The sequence below is a fragment of the Chelon labrosus genome (assembly GCF_963514085.1).
Source record: "Chelon labrosus genome assembly, chromosome: 3".
In the NCBI taxonomy this organism is placed as follows: domain Eukaryota; kingdom Metazoa; phylum Chordata; class Actinopteri; order Mugiliformes; family Mugilidae; genus Chelon; species Chelon labrosus.
This window is the reverse complement of record NC_140339.1, coordinates 26244180-26263468: the sequence shown is the minus strand read 5'-3', so window position 1 is coordinate 26263468 and position 19289 is coordinate 26244180. Positions and strand designations below refer to the sequence as shown.

At 42.4% G+C, this 19289-nt stretch overlaps 1 protein-coding gene across 4 annotated transcripts in view; it reads left to right on the top strand.

The window, feature by feature from the left end:
• Positions 1-19289, top strand: part of sbf2 (SET binding factor 2) — an 89147-nt gene that overhangs the window by 55675 nt on the left and 14183 nt on the right. For all 4 annotated transcript variants that reach the window (XM_084540907.1, XM_084540906.1, XM_084540905.1 and 1 more), the window contains 13 exons: positions 402-470; positions 9171-9341; positions 9629-9906; positions 10935-11107; positions 11320-11393; positions 13010-13205; positions 13623-13750; positions 14340-14515; positions 14691-14824; positions 14915-15116; positions 15556-15752; positions 15970-16110; positions 17310-17393. In XM_084540907.1, coding sequence (XP_084397033.1) covers positions 402-470; positions 9171-9341; positions 9629-9906; positions 10935-11107; positions 11320-11393; positions 13010-13205; positions 13623-13750; positions 14340-14515; positions 14691-14824; positions 14915-15116; positions 15556-15752; positions 15970-16110; positions 17310-17393 — 2023 coding nt within the window. The remainder of the gene's footprint in view (positions 1-401; positions 471-9170; positions 9342-9628; positions 9907-10934; positions 11108-11319; positions 11394-13009; positions 13206-13622; positions 13751-14339; positions 14516-14690; positions 14825-14914; positions 15117-15555; positions 15753-15969; positions 16111-17309; positions 17394-19289) is intronic.

Genomic DNA, 19289 nt, shown 5'->3' with positions numbered 1-19289 from the left:
TGTCCTAATAGTGGAGAATAGTGAGAGTGGATCACAGTGGTGGTTTTGGTTGGCCTTCTTTTTTTTTTTTTTCATCGTCTTGACATTAAACAGGACAAACTGTCTTTACGTAACCGGTAGCGACGTTTGCCGAAGAGCCCCTTCAGTGTTCTTTGCAAATCCCGTCTTTATGTTAATAATTAAAATCAGTCGTTGCCATGAAACACAAAGTCTTCTGTTATATCTTTAAAACAGATTCTGCACTGTAGTAATAAAAGTTACCAGAACGGATTCCCCTCTGGCCCCGGTGTGTGCGTTCTCTCTGTTGGAAACCTGTGCTGCTTGTTTTTGGGGCCCTCTGCAACATGTCTCCTGCTGTGTTGTGCCCTGCTCTCAATCCTCCTCTGTTCTTCAACCCACAGGACTGCTCCACCTCCGAGGAGTACACGGTGGCCGCTGCACTGCTTCCGCTGTCAACCGCCTTTTACAGGGTAAGGGAATAATTCTGCATTCAAACTGCTGCTTAGTCCAGTACATGCAGTAGTATTAGCGGAAAGTGCAATCACAAAAACATCTAATTTTACACCCTGTGGTTTCTAACAATGTATAGATACATACTGCAGTTTTCAAAAAACATGAAAAAACGCACAATCTATTGATTTGGCCTCCAAATTCACTAGATCCCAAACTGATCAAGTATCTGTGGGATGATCCACAGAGGCCCCTCCCCTTCAACCCATAGCACCCAAAGGCCCCCACTAACAACATTCTGTTGCCAGACACCACAGGACACCCTCAGAAGGCCCATGTCCATTCTCTGATGAGTCACAACTGTTTTGGAGGCACAAGGGAGACCTACACGATATTAAGAAGGTGGTCATAATGTTATGCCTGATCGGTGTACTTTATATGTATGAAAATTGTTCAGATTCTTACATCGTGAGTTTACCCTCGAATTAAAGCTAAAAAAGCTATTACCTTTTATTTTTGATACTTTGGTGGTTAGTACAAATGTTAGCGCAAAAATGCTAATGAGACAGCTAAAATCAGGTAGATAATGTGTATATATTCTATAGTTGGTTCAACTACTGATCATGATCTCGGTTCAGGTTTGAAAAATTCTGTGAAGTGTTCATCCAAAAATAAAAGGTAGGCTGGTAAGAGTCGGGGTAAGGGCAAGTTTCTCAGCCTTCGACCTTTGCTGATCATGTAGCATATCCGTGCACAGCGGAGCATCAAAGCCTCCGCAGTGAAGTCCAAAGAGCCAGCCGCAGCCTTTGGTTTCCAAGTCATATTATCAACACTGGATAGCTGCAGCGTTTCCCTCAGCTCTGTCCTTGCAGCTTGCTTGTTGCCATAGGGACAGACACAACTTTCCGCGCTGGCTTTTTGTTGGATACCAGTACTGTACCCTGATGGGCTGAACTGGGACCTGGCCCGTTGTCGACCACCACATGACTCATCCAGTTCACATGCCACAGGCTGATGTAACTCTCTTCGATAAGCCATGTGTGCTGTTTGTCCTGTTTCTCCTCAGGGCCACCAGCGCTGAAAATGAATCAGTCCTCATCTTGCAGTGTCTCTTAGCTTAGTGCTTATTAGACCAAGTAATGATTACATACTGCTACAAAGCAGTTTCTTTGTCATAAGCATATTCATTATTCTTAAACCACAGTTATTACATTCTAGTAATTTCCTGCTGTTTTAGAGAAAATATTAAAAGTGATTTTGTATCCAGTTATAAGGAAAGAAATTTAGAGAAATAGATTTTTCTCCTTCTTATTTACAGATGATTGCAAGTGGTGACAGGCATGAGGTCTGCCTTACCCAAAGGGTGAAAAGTGAAGTGAGGTCAGGAGAGAATCTGCCAAAAGTATCTGTAATCTCCGGTTTAATGGTGCAAAGATCATGCAGTCGAAATGTGAGAAAAACAAAGCTTGGTAATGGAGCATCGCAGCAGCTGTCATCTTGTTTGGGAGGCATTTCACAATTGATCCATGTAACCCTGTTTAACACGTTTCTATGTACAGTTTAATTGCATGTATGCAATGTCTTTTATTTTGCAGTACCGTGACACTGCCATTTAAAGGACAGCATGAGTTCAGAGAGCACATTAGTACATTTAAATTGTAACTACATTACAAATATTTGAGTAGCAAATAAAAAGCAAAGCTGGGAAGTGGAATCTCCTGCTCCGCTCTCATTTCTGCACAGCTGGCCAGTCACTGTAAAGTCGAATTGTCGGATTTGTAAGGTTAAAGTAAATGTTTCCCTCATCCGACTGCAAAAACGTGCCGATGCAGTGGTTTTCAACAATCCGACATACGGTTCAGACAGCCCATAAATCTCGTTTGCAGGTGCTATGTGTTCTATGAACTGTTGCGAATACTTTATAAATCATCCACCAACCCCTTCAATCAAAATTGAACATTGAACAGACCAGAGCTCGAAGGTCGCTCAAAAGAATGTGACAGATAGTTGTCTGTTCCCAGGAAAACCTGGTTCCTCATTTACTGTTGCATACATTATTCTCTATACGCATATAACACTTGAAGCAGTGTCCGCTGGGCCATGTGGTCATCCTACGTTTGTTACTTAGTCTCAATAAAACCACATGAGTGACTCTGAAACATGCATATTACGTGCATAAAATATCCTAAATCTGGACTTCAGAACAGGTCTGTACAGTGTGATGCATTACTATTACTATTGTCAGATTGTGTAAGCAAGGTTCTGCCACTAGAAAATGGATTTGAAAGCTTCTCAGTGTCACCAGGTTGCTTATACAATGATTCAAATCACTGACCTCGTCGGTTGTTGCACTGACCCACTTAACTATATGTTGACATTAATCTTGAACCAGTCTCACAAGCAGGAGCTGAAGAGCTTGTGTGCTCTTTGATCTCCAGCACATTTTCACACCTTTCATTGTAAATTAATCTTAAGATGAATTAGTTTCTCATATGTGTGCTTTGAGTCAGACTTTGACTGCTGTTGCGTGCCAAATTTTAGGTTAAAAAAAAAAAAATGTTTCTCAGACTTTCGTAGACTGTTGGTTCAAGTTCAAGAGTCAGACATTGGGCAAGTTCCTGTTTGATATTCTTGGCCAGGCTTTGGCACGCTCACACTGTGTTCATGCTTACAGTGGAACTATCCCCATGGCCCTTCGGTCTCCAGGTCGGGGGACGTGGGAAGCTACCTCACGTGGCTAATGTCTGCTCCCAGAATATGCTGGACAGAAACAGTGTTTAGTTTTATTTCTAGCCATATGTTGAGACTGAACAGCGTATGCCATTGACCCAAATTCTATGTCCAGTTGTTTTTTTTTTCCCCCCACCATTTTTGTTTTTGGTGTCACCTCAGTCTGACCCCCCGTAGATGTTTTGCTCCAGCTGAAGCATTTATAGAACAATGTTTAACAGATGTTAAGATTTCAGACAAGAGCAGACATATTTGTAAAATGTACTTAATTTTAAATCATTCATGGATGGTGTCAGGAAAGTTTATCTGAATCCCACACAACTTGGAGGTTTTTACATTATGTTTTGATTGTCTAATCCACAGAAGGCTCCTGTTGCATTCATTATCTAGCGAGAGGTTGGTTTATCATGAGGTGAACAGGTGCCATTGACGTCTGGATCAGTTGTTTTTCTGCTCCACAGCCTCATGTGATGTGTCCTCTCACATCTGAATGTGTCACGAGCGTAAATGTCTCGGCCTGGGGAAGAAAAAAAAAGATTGCATACGGCAGCAAGTGGAAAACCCAAACACAATTCTGGATCTCTTACGCAGCAAGAACACTTGACTGTTAGCATTCTTTCAGTCAGAGTTTAAGCACAGAGGGATTTGGCGGCTCACACTGTCAAACGACTCTCCACCATGACTTCGCAAGAGAAATGACGTACTGACTGACCCTCGTGTGTCTCAGAAATGTCCTGCTCTTGACGTACCATATCTATGTTTACTGTTTTCTGAACATTTATGTCACTTGTACATTGTGTTTTTGCACATTTACGGCCTATGGATGCCATGATGGATTTGTTTATTAGTTTGACTCTCAGCATGTTTGTCTCTGTTTGTTTTACGTGGCTGAATACTATAAATATAGTGTATGATTGCAGGCTGTTTCATGTTTTGGGGATTTGAGTAGTTTTCCTCTCAATACGCTGACTCGTGAAGAATTGCAAAAGTTGGGAGATGGATTGCGTTCAGGTCAGTCGTTCCTTCTCACCGACTTCAAAAATAATGACTGTTTTTGTATCAACAGTTCAGGAATGCTGTGAATTCTTCCAAAACACGTAAATAATGTTGCTGCCCCAAGGCTGGTGACATATCGGATACTCCAGTCTTCACTTACTGTCTGCATACAAGAACACACTCCCTTCAGTGTTGACATGCACTGTCTGTGAGACACAGTGGGCATGTGTGATACTCTTTGTCTGTTCAGCTGATGTTTGGAGGCCACAATTGATTATGCTCTCCATCAAGTCCCTGAGTTCAAAACAAGATCTCAAATCCTGATAGCCCCGTCCCTCTGACCTGTGCGCAGCATTTTCTTCTTTCTGTCTCCCCTTGTGATTTTCTTCTTGTTTTTCACCCTTTCCCCCTCAACGCTGAATTCCTCCTATTCACTGGTCACACAGCCAGATGAGTCTGATAGTGGTATCCTCCCTCCTTTCCCTTCATCTGTGCTTCCTACTTTCTTTTCCTCCTCCCTTTCCTCTGCTTTCTTCTCTTCTTCCTCGTCCTCCTTCTTGCGCATCTGTCTTGTGGACTTGTCTGTAAGCTTTGTGTATCATCATATTAGGAAGCAGCAGACCTCGGTCAAAATGACCTGAACATATCTGACAAGTCACAAAAGTACAGCCAGGCATTTCAAAGCAGACCCCCCTACACAAAGACACACCCGCACGCAACATCTGCTGCAAGACACGTAACACATTGAGCTGACAGAAGGGTTAAACAGTACTATCTAGAGTGCTGCACGTCTTCTTATGAAATTTGTTGCTTTTTGTTTATGACCGTGTTTTATTCAGGTGCATTAAAATCAGAAAAGACTTTATTGCCAGCTATGTTTGTACATACAAGCAATTTGCTTTGTTGTTGGGGGGGGGGGGGGGGGGGTGTCTGAGTTGAGATGGAGGAGGAGGGAGGCTCTGAGGGATCCTTGGCCATTGTTGTTGTCGGGGAGGAGGGGGGCACTAGTGTGAGGGCCTGTGAGGTTTCACAGACACCAGTGCTGTTGGAAGAGGCTTGTAGTTTGTGATGTTCCTGAAACCCCTCCAGATAGAGCTCGAGCTTTTCTGAGTACTGTTGTTTAACTTCCCTCACTGCTTTGCTAAACTTGTACTTTTGACTCTTTAATTTTCTCTCTGTCTCCACTCCTGAATGCCTTCTCCTTCTCCAACCTGAGGTGCCTGAGTTTGGCTGTGAACCAGGGTTTGTCATTATTATAACTCACCCTGGTGCGTGTTGGAATACAGCAGTCTTCACAGAAGCTGATGACGTCACGGCTTCTGTGTACTCATCCAAAGTGTTTGTTGCCACCTTGAAAGTGTCCCAGGCAGTGCAGTCCAAACATGCCCTTAAGCTCGCCATACCTTCACTGGTCTACATCTTAGATGTCCAGGTCTACAGAGTTTAAGTTTCTGCCTGTAAGCTGGAATCAGGTAGACCATTACGTGGTCTGATTCTCTGAGTGGAGCATGGGGGACAGCGTGAAAGACATCTTTGACTGTGGTGTAGCAGTGGTCCAAAGTTCTATCCTCCCTGGTGGGACAGCTAATAAACTGTTTATATTTGGGGAGATTGTGGGAGAGATTTCCTTTGTTAAAGTCACCGAAGACAATAACTAAGGAGTCTGGGTTAGTTTTTTCCACGTGTAGAATCTGGTCGGCCAGCGTGCGCTGTGCGTCATGGATGTTGGCTGCCGGTGGAATGTAAACACCGACCAGAATGAATGAAGAAAACTCACGAGGGGAGTAAAAGGGTTTGCAGTTTATGAAAAAGGATTCCAAGTCCGGGGAACAGTACTGCTGGATCACTGTCACGTCGTTACACCAGCATCACTCCACTCTACCTTTAACTTTATGGACAGTCAGTCCAATGAACAATTCTTCTCCACAGTTTGCAAGTCTGTCAGCTTGAGCAGTGCCAGGTTTGGTTGCACACAAAGCATTTATCAAAGCATCACATTCATCTTTGTCTTTTCCTAAAAATGTTGTCTGGCCTCATTTCCCCATTCAATTTAAGGCAGTATTCTTTGTTCCTCTCATGGTAGTAATTTAACTGTTCAACTAAACAAGTTACCATTAATGTTAATTCTGTTGTTTTGATCTACTGTGGGGCTGGATGAATCTCAGGTTGAGTGAGAGTGGGTTCAGTGGAGCAGAGGTGGGTTTATACACCGATCAGCCACAATATTATGACCACTGACAAGAGAAATAAATAACATTAACCATCTTGTGACAATTCAATGTTCTGCTGGGAAACTTTTGGACCTGGCATTCATGTGGATGTTACTTAGACATGTAGCACCCGCCTAGACCAGACCAGACACCCCCACCCCATAGCAATGACACTCCTTGATGGCAGCAGCCATCTCCAGCAGGATGCAGCCTGACACAGACACACACACAAACCTCAACCCAAAGGCCCCCACTAACAACATTCTGTTGTCAGACACCACAGGACACCCTCAGAAGGCCCATGTCCATTCTCTGATGAGTCACAACTGTTTCAGAGACACAAGGGAGACCTACACAATATTAGGATATAATGTTATGCCTGATCGGTGTAGTAAAGCAATGAGGTTTAGTTTAGGATCAACTGACTGAAACGTGCAGGAGATGCCAAACCGTTTCAGGTTCGAAAGATTAAAAGCACTTCTGCTCTCATTATGGGACAGCTAAACACAAGTTTTGGTCTTAAAGTGCAGACTCACAGGTTTAATTTGAGGGTATTTGCATCCAAACTGGCGGAAAGGTTTAGGATTTACAGATCTTAAATATATGGTTCCCTCTTGTTCAAGGTACAAAGGTATTTATATAAATGACGTTTCATGGACGGGTGTACGTTATTCCTTCATTATTCCTTCATCAGTTAAGTAGGTAAAAGGTCTTGAGTTGAAACTCTCAATACAAGTGAAACAGGCTGCAAAAACAAAACAAATCTCTTAGAGTCAGCAGGAACATGTTGAGTAGCCTGGCACTGGTGAATTCTGAGAAACAAAAATTGCGTTCTTGAGCTTGGCCGCGCGGGCATCGACAGAAAACGATGATGGCAGTAAATCTCAGGATCCTTTCTATGATAAAGAAAAGCATCCAGTCAAGTGAAGAACACTCTCCAGAAGGTAGGCATTTCATGAAGTCTACAATGAAGTGACCATAAAGAGAAGTGGCGGCAGCGTGATGCATGAACGTCCATGACTTCTAGTCCATCCCTAGTGTTTATTGGTGATATGAATGAAGACAGAAGCTACCAGATGAATTCTGAAATGTATAGGGGTAAACACTTATTTGATTATAGCAGATGTTTCCAAGCTCAGTAGAGATGACTCAAAATCTACTCAGCAACTATCCCAGGAGTTTTTGAATATAAAGATTCAATGTGGTGACCAAGCAACTTTGACTTGCTGAAGGTAAAACTGAAGGCTGAAAGGCATACAGTTAAAGAACAGCTGCTGTAATCACTTTGCTGTTTCACACATTTTTCTTCTAGCACCACCAACAGGTCAAGACGGTGAATCTGAGCTGTAATCTGACAGTTTACGCCACAAAACCCACTGTCTCCATGGTTCAATTCCTTGTAAAAAAATATGTGCCTAAAACATGAAATAAATTCTGGGTGATGTGTAGAGAATGAATATGAATTATGTATTAGTTATTATATGAATTAAATGTAATTCTGCAGAAAACAGTGATGAAAAAACAGAATGAAGACACAACCCCACCAACACTTTCATTTCAACAGTGCTATGTATTTGCTGCTGCATGGGCACTAGCTCTCGGTTCTCATCTCTCTTGGCATCTGGCCCATCACACTGGAAATAGATGTCCGCTGTAATTACAGTAAACCCCTCCCCCCCTTTTCTCATCCTTCAAAGGCAAAATATGAAGTGCTAATATAAACCACTGCATTGTGTCAGGCTCAAGGGAGAGAAATCAGAAGCAAATCTAATAACAGGCTCGAGCCTTCAGACTTTGCAGGGAGATAGACGGTTGGTGAGCTTTTGGTTTGTGGCCGGTTTTTTATTGGCACACTGTGCCAAATGTTATTATGTGGTGCGATTTTGTGTCCTCAGAATTGCGCAGTGTGGTTTAATATACTTGTTGTGTCACACACTACAGTATGGAGCAGCGCTGATATGTTGTGTGGACTGTATGTTCTCTTTAGTAGCTGTTTTTGCAAGCAGCAGGTGATTTACTCTTCAGCCCACACTGAATGGAAAAACAACAGCTCAGTTTCCAAATATGCCCAGACACAGAACACAAGAGGGGTGGTCTGTTGCTCCAGTAAAGTTTGTTATCTATATAAAAAGTTACGACTTGCAATGAATGATTGATTAAACTACACAGCTGACATTTTTTTTTGTTTTGTTTTCCAACATTTTGGCAAACTAATTCTGTATGGCTGCAGCAGTGATTGGATCCAAGGCCAAACTCAAATTTTGTGCAGAGGATATGTTAACTCTGGGGCAGGAGCAACTGCCAGTATCATCTTCAGGGGGAAAAAATGAAATGTACGAACATCAGAAGGTCTGCTATTGTAGGTTTCAGTTTAACACAGTGTCAGACTGTATCCAGTGTTTATTTTTAGGGCAACACTATTCCAACAAATGGAAACCTTCAAGATATTTAGTTTCCTAGGACACTTTGTCATTTCCTCCAGAATTTAAAATGAAGTTCTGTGCAGCATATTGTTTGCAGTGACTCGGGTTGACGAATGGGTGGCGTGTAGAGATTGTAGTGTACACTGGCATAAACTATGTTGTATTTTTTTTCCCATATTGTTTTGATAATCCCCTTTTCATTTAACTCTCATATCTTGGCAGTCGGTTTCCCTAGATTTAAGAATCTCAAAGGGCTACATGTATGGCAAAGACACTAGTTTGTGCAGGAACATCGTTAAACACAAAGATCATCTCCACGCAGGTTTCGTCCTGACTCTGTCATATGCATTTTGTCTTGCAGAAGCTGGCTGCTGGGGTCAACCAGTTTGCCTACACTTGCATACAGGATCACCCCATCTGGACTAACCAGCAGTTCTGGGAAGCCACCTTCTACAGCGAAGTCCAAAGTCAGATCCGAGCCCTTTATCTGAACACCCCGGAGGAAAAGTGCAACATAACTGCCAGGCTAAAGGTAAAACATCACTGAGGAAATATTACATCTTATGTAATGAAATAGGGGTAATGAATCAGAATATTTCCCCTGTAATATTTCCTCACTATTTTAATCCTCATTAGTGTTGAAATTATTGAACCAAGAGAATTAATCAGTAACTCCTTTATGATTTTTTCTCAATTTAATCGTTAAAAAATAAATAATTACTCTGTAGCTTTCAGTAACAGAACACATCACTGCATTTTTACCGTCATGAGTCTAAAGAGATTGATTGAAACTCCATCTGTTTGCTTTGACCGTTCCAGGATCTGGGCTCCATTCCTGCAGCAGGCAGAGATGAGGAGCATGAGTCCACTGCCATGGACCTGGCGGCAGAGCAGCTGCGTTCATGGCCCGGCCTGAGCAAAGAGAGGCAGCAGGAGCTGGTGAAAAACGAGGAGAGCACTGTGTTCAGTCAGGCTATCCACTACGCTAGCCTCATGGTGTACCTGCTGGTGCCTTTGGACACCAGCAAGAACAAGCTGCTGCGCAACCCGCCTGCGGCTGACTGGGAGAGCGGAAGCAACAGCATTGTGACTAACAGGTCAGGACCATCATTTAGCGTCCTTATTTTTCTCCAAGATAAAACATAGACCAGATTTGGTTCGTCCAGTATTTGTAAGGTAGAAAGATCAGAGTTATCTGGAGGAAACGTGAAGGTAAGGTTTCATGATTGGGGAGTATGTGTACCTCTCTTAATAAGGTGATGATAAGCATGTAGGTGGTTGTGGCTTCGCTCACGGTCTACATGATACCTTCCTGTTTAGCCAAATGGACCACAGCTCCTCTTCTGTTTCCGGATCCTCTCTATCCTGTGGGCTAACATCACTACTGCACAAAACAGAGCGTGACTCATTTACTTCTGTTGAGAAGTTTAAACCCCTCAGGGTGTCTTTAATGGGGCTGCACTGTACTCACCCAAACCAAACAAAATAGCAGAGGATGTGTTTTTCCATCTGCAGTAACTGTAAAGTGGAAACCAGGGAAGATCCCACATCTGTGTTTTTCCTTAAAACTTGAATGCGGTCAGATGAAATTTTCTTATTCCAAATTTTAAGATTTATTCCCAATATTCAGAAGAACGTATTGTTAATTTTAAATATTTTTTTCACGGACAGTCTTTGAACTCTATTAAACATTGCGTTCCTAATCTCTCGATTTGCCACAAGAACACAGTGATTTTCTGTTTTGGTTCAATTTCTAATGAGACAAGAGAAAGGCTTAAGCCAAGAATGTATTCATGTGGAAAATTTCAGTCATATTTTTCTTTCATTTTCACCCTGGAGTTGTTTGTTTCCCACAGACATTTGGATTTCATCACTCAGCCTTTGTGCTTCCAGAGGGAAGGTTGCATCACGGTCTCATGCAATGCATTCCCTTTGGCTGATAGAATCTGAACGATTGATCCAGGCGTTAACGCTTAGCTCGCACCAGTCTGCAAATCACTCTCACTCCCACTGCTCTTTATCACAGTGCATCTTTAAATCTACTTTTGTCAACACACAGCTCTCTCTTATGGACACAGTAGATTGACCTTCCTCATTTCCATTGTGTCATCATGTGTGTTTACAGCATTGCTGGCAGTGTGGCAGAGAGCTTTGACACGGAAAGCGGGTTTGAGGACTCGGAGAACAGCGACGTAGCCAACTCTGTGGTCAGATTTGTTGCCCGCTTCATTGACAAGGTGTGCACAGAGAGCGGAGTAACACAGGAACACATCAAGAGCCTGCACAGCATGATCCCAGGTACAGCACTCACACTGATGCCCTCAGCTTTATACAGGTTAAACCATGGATGTGTGTGTTCTCAGCCAGGCCAACAGCAACAAGGCCTAGTCAACGCCTGACATTTCAAATGGCCTTAAAATCTGTAAACACACACTCTTATACAATATGCATGCATACATGTGCACTTGTCTCTGTACATATGGTGTCTGACGCTGGATTCTGACTTGCAGGCATCGTAGCTATGCAGATGGAGGCTCTAGAGGCAGTTCATAGGGAGAGCAGGAGGCTACCCCCCATTCAGAAGGTGAGTGTCATTCTTCAGTAAGCTGAAGGTACTTTAGCTGTATATACAGTATTCATTTTTGATTATATGACAGGTTCAAACTCAACGGCAATGCCAGCTATAGAGAGCAAAAGTCAAAGTGCAATTTGCTTAGAAACCTTACTCAACATTATTTCACACATTTATTCCTATGTTTTAGGTGCCTTTAAATGTCTAAAGCTTGAGAGAATATGATATGAGCCATATTACACAATCATATCTAGCAGAGGAGAGGATCTAAACAGTTTTGCTATGAGTAACAACGTTACAAAATGGCCAGGGGTGACCAGCTACACTGTCTGGAAGTGTTGCCCAAGAGCTCATTAAAGTCGTTATGTCGCCATCCGTTTAAAAATGAACTGGTGAAAGCTCTGATTGGAGCTCTGAAAAGCGTTGAAGCCAACTCAACTTTGTTTTGTAGAAAGTGTTCAGCTGTCACTTCATTTCACCAGCTTTCACTGAAAATCACTTGTAGCGTTTTCATTTGTCTTCAGTCACAGTATGCTATGGGAGGTGTAGTTTAATTAATTCTAATTTGTACCATTTGTTTGGATTTTTTAGCTTTGTCCACATACTTAGTTTAGTCTAGCTGGCTGCTGCTCTGCAGACTGACAGTGTTTGTTTTCTAGTCATCATCACACTGTCACATGTCACCAGTCGTTTGTATTTGACCCTGCTTTGCTCTTGGTAAATCACACAATCATACACACAGACAAAAATCACATGCCAGTACTGCCTTGGGAACAACATGGAAACCGTGGTGAGCAGTCTGTCTGCTATACTTAGTGGTTAACTTCTTACGAGTTTATGTGTTGGACGAGACTTCGATCCTGGACCACTAGCTGCTAGCATCTGGCCAAAAAAATGCTAAAAAGTGTGTAAACAACACTGACTCTGGATATGTGACAGCTTCAGGTAGTAGTAGTAATAGAAGAATTAACACTAGAAGGAAAACAGTGGCTGTGTTTAAGGTGCAGCTCTAATAAGTAGCCAAGCTTGCGGCAGTAATGAGGTGCAGAGGGACTCTCTTCTTGGTCTCAGTGTTCATTCAAGGTCGGATTCAAAAAGCTATTATTATCTCCTGGCCAGACCTCAGCTCCCTTAGGTCGGCTGTGGCCTAAATGGGAAAGGCTGTGAATGATCTAATGCCCCCCCACTCGTTCATATTTTTGACAGTGGAACAACTGAGTGTTTTCTGCGAGTTTGGAGAAGGGTCCAGACTTGACTCTTTCACTTTATACAATAAAAAGAATAGTCATATGGTGTTGGGGACATGGTTAATATTCGCTTCTCTTAACAAAATACTCACGTGCAGTCAAGTGCATATTGTTTCAGGCATATGTGCCTCACCACATGTTTCTTTTGTTTTTGCTTTTGCTATGGGAGCACTGTTAACTTCTTAGAGATTTAATTTAAATAGAAACCCTCAGTCTACCCCTGTCTGTTGAATCAGCATTTACTCAAATATGTCGTTAAATAGATTTTGTACTTTCAGAAATTTGATGAAAAGTCTCTAATTTGTAAACAGGTACAGTTGATGATGCAGTGATGATTCTGTCCCTGGGTTAGATGTGTTATTATGTTATTTCTCCCGCCAGCCTAAGATTCTGCGTCCAGCCTTGCTTCCCGGAGAAGAGCTCGTATCAGAGGGGCTGCGGGTGCTGCTGGACCCCGACGGCAGGGAGGAGGCCACTGGGGGACTCCTGGGGGGCCCTCATATCCTGCCTGCAGAAGGAGCCCTCTTTCTCACCACATACCGCATCATCTTTAAGGGCATCCCGCATGATCCTCTGGGTAAATACTGAAGCACAGTAACACTTTCTTGTAAGCCTCAGTAAAATAAAGAAAATAGATTTAACAGCTAATCTTTTTTTTAATTAGTGCATTTTCTTAAATGCCTTTTGATTCTGGGAAAGATCTAAATAAATTCCTCTACTAATAATTCAGTTCTAAATGTTGAAACGAAACTTTCTTTTATTCTCAAATCAAACAAAGTGTTGTTGTTTTTTTAGTCCCTGATGACCGTCATGCTCTCAGAGTATTTGTCTGGCTTGCCGCGTCTGTTGCATGTCACGCCCCTCGTTTCTTGTCACCTCTCTGCTTCCAGTTGTCTAACAAATGCATGAAACTCCCAGAAACTAAAGTCTGTTGTGTCAGTGAAAAGTGGTCATCATCACATCAATAATGTGTTGCTGCTCTGTCTATGCCCAGTGGGGGAGCAGGCAGTGATCAGGGCTTTCCCGGTGTCCACGCTGACCAAAGAAAAAAAGATCAGCATCCAGAACCAGCTGCAGCAGAACATGCAGGAAGGGCTGCAGCTCCGCTCTGCATCCTTTCAGGTAAACACTGAAACACACTGCTCTCTCATGTTAGCCCAGTGCAGACGTAAGATGTTAAACTATTACAAAGCAACTCTTCAGTAACTCACAGCAGCGATGGTGTCGCATGTAGAAGTATCAGTGTTTCATCAGAGCACAGACCTACAGTGTACTGGATAGACAAACACCAGAAATTGAGATTTCTATCAACATTCAGTATTGTGCATTTTTAAAGGCCCCACTGTCTTGTTTTTCATAATATGAGCTTCTCAGAATCGCACAATTTCCAGCCAAGCATGTGTTTTTACTCTTTAGATGTACTGCTGTTAAACGTTTTTTTTATGATTCATTCCTATGTTTTGACTAACAGAGACGATGAGGTGCGTAGCTTGGTCTGTGCTGCCATCTCTTTAGTTTTGGGTTTCCTCACTCTACTCTTGGCTGTTAAACAAATTTTAATTTATCTGCACTCTTGAGCAAACGTTTGGTGGGCAAAAAAGAGAAGAATGGCTGCAGTGATAAACAGACAACTCTCCCGCTGAGATGTGCTTTAAAGCTGATTTCAGCATGTGGCGTTTGGGAAGAGTAATCAGTGTGATGTCCCTTGCAGCTGATCAAAGTGGCTTTTGATGAGGAGGTGAGCTCAGAGATGGTGGAGATCTTCAGGAAGCACCTCCAGAGGATCCGCTATCCACAGTCCATCTTCACCTCCTTTGCATTTGCTGCAGGACAGACGGCACCTCAGCTAATACTTCCTAAGCAAAAGGAGAGAAACACTGGCTTCAGGTTTGTTGTTACTGAAGTGGTGTCTGCACTCACTTCTTATTGTAAACCAATGTGTCATACGTCACGGAATGCTGTCTTCATGTGTCACTTGAAATATTTCTGTAAATAATTACATGCCGCTGCAGTTTTGATGTTAATCCTGCCACACAGTAAATCTGCTCTGTGCTCGTCACAGAACGCTCTCGAAAACTATCGTCAAAGGAGCAAAGAGGGCTGGAAAGATCACCATGGGCCGTGCTAGCCAGAGCACACTGAAGAAGAACGACAGAGGCAGCAGAATGACCTGGCATGAAGATGATGACATTTCAAGTGAGAGATATGACACATCTGGACGTGGAGGGAGAAATAAAAACGGTTGAATGAAAGATTTCACAATGTTATTCTGCTTTTGTGTTTCAGTATCAGATGATGGTGAGCCTCCACCCAGCAGCACTTTGCGAGCATCAGAGAAATCCACCATGGAGCAGCTCGTGGAGCAGTCTTGCTTCCGTGACTACCAGCGTCTGGGCCTGGGCACCATCACTGCCAGCTCGTCTCGCTCCAAGTCAGGCGAGCAGTTCAGGATAACAGCCGTGAACAGACTCTACTCCCTCTGCCGCAGGTACCTCTCACTGGACGCATAGCTTCATCTGCAGCCTTGTGGCCTTACTTATTTTCCTCATGAATCAGAAACCAGAAATCTGCTGATATGTGCTGAGGTCACGAATCCCTGAGTGCTGAACATATTAGTTTCCAGGATTTGTAGCCCTGCCGGAACTTTGTGAGCCTCAGGATCTCCAAAGGCCAGTGGGGAGTCTTCCTTTATTTGACAGATGTTTGACTTATTCACGGAGAGTCTTGCCTTTTAAATAAAAACCAAATCTGCGTTCAGATCTTGGCTGAACATTCTGTAATCACCGACATCTATGTGTCTTGCTACAAGTTATGTATATATAAGAATGAGTGTAATTAATGTCACACAGTCTTTGTCTTAATATTTGTGTTTGTGAAGTTTCTATTCTCTCTTTCTCTCTTTCTTTCTTTCTCTTTCTCTCTGTCAGCTACCCGGGGCTGCTAGTGGTTCCTCAGGCTGTTCAAGACAGCAGTTTACACAAAGTAGCCCGTTGCTACAGACACAACCGTCTCCCTGTTGTGTGTTGGAAACATCCACGTACCAAAGCCGTGCTGCTCCGCTCCGGAGGCTTCCATGGCAAGAGTGTAGTGGGGTTGTTCAAGTCACAGAATCCCTCCTCAACAGGTGTGCTTGCCAAACTGAACTGTTCCTTTAAAGTATTCAGTTATGTAACTGGTACACTAGCCACAACATTGAATCTTTAGTAACTGTAATTAATTAATAACAGGTTTTCTACTGGCTTTTATCATATTTAGGCTGCCATGTCTGTGACTAAAACTAACTTTTGATATTTTTGCCTCCTGTAATTCATGGTCATTATTTTCTGCCTTTGTGTGTTTAGCTCCTGCCTCGTCTTCAGATTCGTCCAGTAGTCTTGAACAAGAGAAGTACCTGCAAGCTATCCTGAACTCCATCCCTGTCTACTTCAAGATGAACGGGAACAACACCCTGTCCAACCGCTCCCTTATAGGCCTTTCACCAGGTACATAATGTGACTCTGTAGACACGTTCTTGTCAGTGCAATAACTCAAGAAACACGTAGGAAATTCATACTTGCAAAAATGATTTCGTACTTCTGTTAGCCCGCTGATCAAGGTGTAGGTATCACAGATGTTATGCTTCTCTTCTTTTAAATTTTGCCACGTAGCAATGAGCCTTCCTGCACAGGTGCATAAGCTGGAACATACAAATGGAGTACAGGCTCCATGTGTAGCTCCTGAGATGCCCTCATGTCCCTAAGGTCTTCTTCAGCAGAACTGGCTTGTGCCAACACAAGCCATGTGTCCCCTTCATATGGTTTACAATGTCTAACTCTGATATCCATTCGGGTACTGTCCAGCTTCCATCAAATAACTACACTGGTAAATACAAGAACTTCAGAGCGTAACCAGAATTTCACTACAGTTCTGTAAAATGTGGACATTAGTTATTTTGGACCAAAGCTACATCACCTGGCTCCCGTGCTCCCACCTGACCTGAATTTGTTGTGCAATAGCCCTGGCTGTGCCGTGGGAAAAATCTTAGTTTATTTGCAAACGGACAAGAGGCCACGCAGAGTTCATTTCTTCTGATAAAGAGAGAAACTGCAGACTTGCAACTCTTCAAAGTTATTTTTATTCACTCTCACTCTCTCTCTGCCATCAGGTAATTGTTCTCTTCCTTTTTGTGTTTACTCTGGTCAGCGGTTATTCCTCGCCGGCTTGTGTTTGTGTGTGTGAGACACAGAGAAAGACTGTGAGGGAGAAATACCCTATCTGATATTTGGTAACATTAGAAGGAAATTTGTACAATAAAAGGTTACGTTTGAAGCACAGGGTGGCCTCAGGTCACTGCCCAGCCCATCCATCTCCTCCGTCTTCACCCCCTCCTGCCTGCATCCTGGATATACTGTGCCAAAACTGTTTCCAGGATACTCGCAGACACACTCTAGACATAATGTGCATTCATTTTCTCATTTATGCATGTTGTGTTTAATGGTATCAGATCAGATGAATGGTTCTTTATGGAAAAAAATGTATTTCTGCAGTATTAATGAGTTAAGGTGGCTAATATTTGCATTCAGTTTAGCTTTTGCATTGTAGAGATGTATGAAGAACACATTTGTTATCTTGTTTATGATGATTGATGCCAATCCTGTAACTTGTTTTAACATCCTCTGTGCTTTGACTGTTTTGCCTTCAGGCAGTGAAAGGAGGACGTCCAGGATACCAAAGATGGCTCCTGTCCATTTAGAACTCCCATTCTCAAACAGCTTTACCAGAGGAGGTGAGTGTTTACCCACGTGTCTGCCCACGGCCAGGTGAAATATGACACACCAGAACCATCATCTGTAAAGACTGTAGTGCAGAGTGTTTTATCATAATCCAGTCATTTAAGTTGAAGGTATCAAGGAGGATGTTTACAGTTTACACAAAGTGGTTTTAGAGTATTTTATAGTATATTATTCCGTCAGTCCACTCCGGTGGGAAGAATAAAATGTTATATTCTGATCTTATGGAAGAAGCATTGTTTTCAAAAGATGGTTTTGCTGTCATTTTTGGCATCTGTTGATGAAAATGTGTGAGCTATTACCAAGTCCTCAATGTTTATATGCAATTGCAAATGTTGGTAGTCATATTAATTTTGTTAGTATACTGAATATATTCCAAAACACATCATCTACAGTATAATTAATCTAAATAAAAGGCCACAGTTTTCAGATGGTGATTTTTGTACTCACTATAAGTAGTACAGACAGTTAGCAAATTTATTGGCAGTGGAGCTGTCATTCAAGGCGCTGGCCACAGCTTGAAATGTGGATGGGGGGGGGGGGGCTTCCAGCCTTTCAGGCTTCCAGTTAGTGGATAACAAGCACTAATTCTTAAGCAACATCATGAAATTGACTCAAACAAGTACAACCACAGTACCTATTAGAGAAATAGAAAACTATAAACTGATTTGAGCGTCGTGTCCTCACTGAGTGTGTCTGACCATTTTATGCAGCTTTTGTACTGCAGCGGTGGCTTTTCTGTTTGAACACCTGTAACTCATAGTCAAACATGCATACAGTATAAATACTGTGTATCAGTTGTCTGTGAAGGTTCTCAGTCATCCAGGTCATGGTGTATCCAAAGAAAACAAGCTGAAACAAGGGCAACTGGACTTCAAGTGTTCCTTGAAGATGTTACGCCACATATCCAAGTTGCTCTTTCAATTGTAAAAGCACTGGCGTGGGGTTGGGGTTTTTATTTGCAACATCTGCGAGTGTTGCCCGGCTGAAACTTGCATGACTAGGATCTGTGTACGACTCGATACTTAACTCTAATTGGAGGAATTTGCTTTGACCCTGTTTTTTCTTCCCTAATGAGTGATACTCTAGCAGCCCAACAATAGTCAAGATGAAGACAGATGTAGACATCTGTATAGACAGATGTTAAAACTGTGTTGTAAAAATATGGCATATTGTATTTCAGCTGTCTTAACATGTCCCCAAAACTTTTCATCCCTGTTCATACCTTGAGGCTGGAGTCACTGGCCAGTAATGGGTTGTTAGAGTACCATTCATTAGGCAAGCAAAATGGGATACAAGTCCAGTTACCCGTGTTTCAGCTTGTTGTTTTGGATTAAAGTATCAGGTGATCATGTGAAATTTAAGAATTTCTGTCTCATATCGAGAACTCTTATGTGTCCACATTAACCCTACAACAACCTTCCTGGAAATGATAATTGCTTTAACTGTAATCTTCCAGATAAAGACTTAATGTACTGTTAAGATGACACTTCATGATGACCGTGTAAACTGGAATGTGAAATCTTAAAAACAAACATTGGTACTGAGTGTTTCGTCTCGGCCGCATGTCTGCTTAGTGCATATCTGACTTGTGAGTCATCCACTCAGATAAAGGTCAAAGGTGAAAGCGCTGTTTAAACTGACTCAGCTTTTTCTTTTTTTACTCCTTGGAACCGTTAGTGATTATTTAAGAAAAGCAAATGTCTAGCATAAAATTATCTGATATATGTGAGATTACAGAAAAGAATGTGAAAAAACAATGTATTATCTGGCTGCTCATTAAAATGTATTATGACTTTCTTATCTTATTAACAGTGCAGTTGAAGGAATGAAAGCAATGTATTGACATAATGAGAGGCTGCAAAGACATCAAGACAGACCGATAGAGAGTG